Source organism: Chinchilla lanigera, unplaced genomic scaffold, assembly GCF_000276665.1.
Source record: "Chinchilla lanigera isolate Chin_1 unplaced genomic scaffold, ChiLan1.0 scaffold00077, whole genome shotgun sequence".
NCBI lineage: Eukaryota > Metazoa > Chordata > Mammalia > Rodentia > Chinchillidae > Chinchilla > Chinchilla lanigera.
Window position 1 is genome coordinate 10,612,283 of NW_004955478.1, and position 5,504 is coordinate 10,617,786.

At 35.3% G+C, this 5,504-nt stretch overlaps 1 protein-coding gene across 1 annotated transcript in view; it reads left to right on the forward strand.

Moving 5' to 3' along the window:
- Nsf (N-ethylmaleimide-sensitive factor) overlaps nucleotides 1-5,504 on the forward strand; it is a gene marked incomplete at its 5' end in the record, with an annotated part of 121,942 nt that overhangs the window by 1,568 nt on the left and 114,870 nt on the right. The window contains 2 exon segments of the mRNA XM_005402272.2: nucleotides 348-447; nucleotides 2,955-2,994. Of these exon segments, the coding sequence (XP_005402329.2) occupies nucleotides 348-447; nucleotides 2,955-2,994 (140 nt within the window).

Genomic DNA, 5,504 nt, shown 5'->3' on the forward strand with positions numbered 1-5,504 from the left:
TTTTTTTTTTTTTTTTTTATTTAGTTAATGTCAGGGACTCTAAATCACTAACTTTAGTGTTAGATAAACCAGAAACGTAGTTGATGTTTTGGATTAGATATGTTCTGTTGAACTTGGCTGGATTCTGCTTGATATATTCTTGGCCCAATGTGCTCTTTATATATGGAAAAGATTTTAAATTACTGACAGTTTTTGGAAACTAAATTTGTGGTCCTGCCTTTTAGGACTCATGTGGTACCATGTTTCCACCTAGTACTCATCAAACATATATTTGGGAAAAACACATTTAGAAATTATGTTCTTCCTTCACTTTGCTATGGAGTACTGACTGTGTTTGTGTCTTCTAGGCACGTGGTGGTGAGGACCTCTCCCAATCACAGGTACATATTTACTCTGAAGACCCACCCGTCAGTGGTTCCAGGGAGCATTGCGTTCAGCTTACCTCAGGTAACTCGGGTGTCAGTTTATTCTCTCCTACTCTTGAAAGCTGTAGAGAAGTCTATTCATTTTAAGCACATACCACCGTATAATGATACTGATTCATTTTGAAGAAAAACATCTAGATATTATATAAGAGATTTAAAAATATATTCTTAATTGTCAATTTTTACTATGGCTGCCTTTTACTGCCTTGATTTCTTTTCAGTTTCTTAACAATTTGCAGAAGTGTCAGTCAGCTATCAGATAAAGTGGCATCATTTTAATGCTACCTCCCAGGGTAACAGAAAAGATGTAAAAATGATACTTTATTTACAAAAATAGATGTTTTATAATACAGTGTCAGACTACAGAATATGGAAAGTAGTTTTCTCAAACTACAGCTGAACTTGCTAGGCTCCCCTAACAACAGGAAGGATTTTGACTATGGTTAGCATTGTTGATGGATTCTATGGAATCCACAGAAGCAGACTGCCTAGCACTGTCCAAGGTGCACAATCCATAATGTAAGAGCACCACAAATACTGGTGTGTATTGTTTTCCCCCTTGCTGTCTTACTCAGGCTACAGACCCCACAATCCTAAGCAATGTAAATGCAACTCTGCCTCTTTCTACGCTAGTAAAAATGGATTTATTTCCTTGGCAGTATAGGGAAAGAGATCAGACACTTATTTGGGAACTGTTAACAATCTCTTGGAGCCCTTAAAAATAGTGGGAAGTCTCTATTCACTGTTCCCCTTTTCTCTGCCTGGATACCACTCTATTATTATGATTACTTTTTGCATTTGTTTAAATAGATATGAAACTTGAGATACTCCAGGGTTTGCAAGCTGTTTTAAAGGTTTTGGTGGTCAGAAGTAACTTGAGGTAGCCATTTTTCTTTGTTTCTCTGCTTTGTAAAAAATAATTTCTCCTAGGATTTACTGTAGGCCAGGGACTGTTATAAGTGCTTTTGAATGTTTTAGCTCATTTTGTTTTCAAAACCACTGCATAAATAGGTACTGTTATTGTCATCCCCATCTTTGGGATTAAAGTACAGACCCTAAGTGTGATAACTTTGTGACCCAAAGTCTGGGTTTAACTAGCGTGCTGCTAATTGTCAGGTTGGTCTGATGTGGAATTTTACAGAAACGATCTTTTAGGGGAGGTGAAGGACAGAGAGGAGGGCATATGATGCATGGTTCAAAAGCTAGAATGGAGCACTTGTTTTTGTGTGTAGTCATGATGTAGCATCTTATGAATGATCCACCACAAAATTTAGAATGTTCAGTAGAGAAGGCCAACTGTGGCTTTCCAGTTCAAAATTCTTTTTCTCACTGTTCTTTAGAGTGTTACCAGTAATTACTAATTTTGAATTTATACCAAGCCCGTCCTGAATTCCTCCCTGAACAGAATTTGTTCTACCACTGTACATTTTTGCTACTGTAAACAGGATTGGGGAGAGGCTAAAGTCAGGTGGTTAATAGCTGAAAATCCTTTGGTCAGTACACAGAGTACTTTTGTGTCCCTGCTTGGGTTTCAATACAGTTTATCTGACCAGTTTTAATTTTCATGAATTAATTTTTAAGTTTATTTTATTTTGTTTGAGACAGGGTCTTGCTGTGTAGGAGTTCCATCCCACTGGCCTTCACTCACTGTGTAGCCCAGGCGGGAGTCCTCTTGACTCAGGCTTCCAAGTACTGGGATCACAGGCATGTACCCCTATGCCTGGCCACATTTCTTTTTGTGATTCTGTAATAAACAGTAAAACTAACTGCAGCTGTATCTTCAGAACACTGAAATAGTTGATACAGTGAAGACTTCAGGAACAGTATATTGTGCAGTGGAGCATTCTACTTGGTGGGCCAGTTTTACTAAAAAAAAAAAAGGCAAGCCCTTCAGATATAAACTGGAACCTATACATTATTTCCTAGGGCTGCTGTAAGAACCATAGTTAAGACAACAGAAAATTTAAGCAACAACCATAGAAAAAGTTAATATAAAAAAGAATAGTTTGCAAAAAAAACCACCAAAAATCACAAGCAGAGACCAGAAATTTATTCTTTTATAGTTCTGGAAGCTAGAATTATGGAATCATGGCGTTAGCAGAGGTAACTCTCTCTAAGACATGGAGGGAAGATTCCCTTCCATGTTTAGCTTCTGGTGTTGGCGGCAGTAAACAGGATTGGGGTTCCTTGGCTTGTAGATGCATCACAACAGTCTCTGCCACTGTTATTACATGTTATCCTCCTTGTGCATCTTTTTCTCATAAGGACACCATTGGCTTGGGGACCACCTTAATGTAGTATGACCTCATCTTAATGTAACTATGTCTGCAAAGACCCTATTTCTCAGTATAATCATGTTCACAGGTACTAGGGGCTAAGGTTTAAACATTTTTTAGGAGTGGGGACAATTCAATACAAAATGTTTTAGAATTAGAATGTGTCCTAAAATTCATAGAATTTCTTCTTTTTTTCTTATTTTTCTAATTTTAGTTTTTTCATTTAAGTGTCTTTTTCTTATTTATTTTGTAGCGAAAATGGGCTGGACTTTCTATTGGACAAGAAATAGAAGGTAGGTTTTCTTTTTAGCCACCCAAAGTAGATTTTTTTGTGTGATTTTTCTCAGTTATGACCTGTATAATATTCTATTACCAATTATCAAGATGTAAGCATTTATTCTATGTAGAGTGTGGGCTAGATGTGTGAGAACAGAAAAGGTATGTTCTTACTACTTTTCTCAATGTAGTGTGCTATAACATCATCATAGTGCTTCAGAGAAGGACAAACAAATTTATGACCAGGAGGAAAAAAAGACCGAGCATCTTAGGGATAATAAGCCAAGGAGATAATAAACAAAAACTGGCATTCTCTCTTAGGCAGTGTGGCAAAGTTGAAAAAATGGAGTGTGACTATTTAGTCAAATAATTTTAAATTCATGGGTACAGTAAAGGAAATGCAAGCAAAATTAAACCAACTTTTTTTCTCAAATTTAAAAGTTTAAAAAGTCATTTATAGAAAGGTTGCAAAAATACTGAGAATTACTGTATATTTTCCTTACTAGGATTTACAAGTTGTCATATTTCCATTGTAAGAATCCTGTTCAACAACATCAATATGTTTACCTCTTCTGTCCTATAAAATATAAAATAATTTCAGAACTGCTGTATTCACATTACTATAAAGATAAATCTGCTAGAAACTTCCAGATTGGATTCACAGCTCTTCTTTCTCCTAGACTGAGGATACATAGTTAGGGTACTGTTTTTAAAAATTACTTGGGTTAATTACTCTTCAACCTTCACCTCAAAGTGCTTGCATTAGTCATTTGGTATACAAATTTAGGTTATTTCTATTTGCATTCAATTTTAGGCCTACCATACTTAATTTATTATTTTGAATATGTGAAACATTAACATGCTTTTAAAAGTTATCACTCTTCAGAAATATCTACAGTCAGCCTTCTTTATCTCTAGATTCAACCATTTGCAGATTGAAGTTGTTCAGAAAGTAAAAGTTGTGTATGACTGAACATGTGCATTTTTTTGTCATTTCTAACAGTGGAGTGTAACAACTATTTACATAGCATTTACATTGTATTAAAGAAGTGTGAATGCTAGAGGTATCATTCTAACCATGATGTAAAGTATATGAGAGGATATGTATAGGTTATTTACAAATCCGATTCCATTTTAAATAAGGCACTTGAGTTTCCTTGATTTTTCCTGGATCTGCTATGGGTTTCTGGAACCAGTTGCCTGCAAAGAAATACCAAGGAATTATACTCAGAAGTTCTGAGGATGGAAGGGAGGGGAGAGGAAAGGAAGTACAAATCATCAAGATGTGATACATATGTGTACCATTTCCCCACAATGAATGTATGATGTATTGTAAACATGTACTAATTTTAAAAAGAGGGAAAGAAGTGTTACTTCTTCCTCTTTATCTTGTTCTACTGACTTATTTCAATTAAATTATTTTCTAATTTATCCTTTGGGCTTTTATTTTATTTTACTTTATTTATTTATCTGTCTATTTATTTATTTATTTATTTTTGTCTTTTTGAGACTGGGTCTCACTCACTATGTAGTTCAGGTTGGTCTTGAACTCACTTTGTAGCCCCAGCTGGCCTCAAAATCACAGCGGCCCACCTGCCTTATCCTCCCAAGTGCTTGGATTACAGGTGTGCCCCACCATGCCTGGCTTTGAAGTTTTTTTTAATAAGTACACTCCTCTATTTTTAAAACAGTTTCTCCTCATATAAACATTTACATCTATATATATCTTTCTACTATATTATTACTCCGTATCAGCTCACAAATTTCTTCCTCGTTCTTTCTTATAGCTGTATAGTGCTGCACTGTATATATGTACCCTGGCTTATTCAGTGGGTATATACTGCACTTTATTACTTTGGAGCATATTTGTTTTAGTATTGTTAGAGGTGTATCTTCAGGGTGAATTCATAGAAGTGAGAGTTTTGGGTCAAAAGGTAAATGTGTGTGTTAGTTTTCTACAGTTGTATGAAATTAGCTGTGAATTCAGCAACTTAAAAGAACACCCATTATTAACTTACAGTTGTGCAGGTCAAAATCTGGTATTGTGTGGTAGAGTTTTTTGTTTAGGGTATCACAAGACAAAAGTGGATTTTATTTGAATTTGTCAAAGGCTTTCTCAGCTTGTAAAAATAATCATCTGGTTTTTCTCCCTATGCTTATTAATGCAGTAGATTATATTAATACATTTCCTGAGATTGAATTATCCTTACAGTCTTGGTGTGGATCCCAGTTAGTCATGGTAGATCATCTTTAATATGGTATTGTAGGTTATTGCTAATATTTTATTTAGGATTTTTGTGTCATTGTTAAAAAATGGTATTGGTCAATATTTTGTTTTTGTTTGTGTATCTCAGTCAGTTTTGGGTATTAATGTTATCTAATTTCATTAAAAAATTTGGGAATCTTCCCTAATTTCTGTGCCATGCCATGCAATTCATTAGCATTGAGACTGGGTTCTACAGGGTTGACAGAATTCCCTTTAAAACTACCACCAGTCTTCGGACCGGCGACTCATTCCCGACCTCGT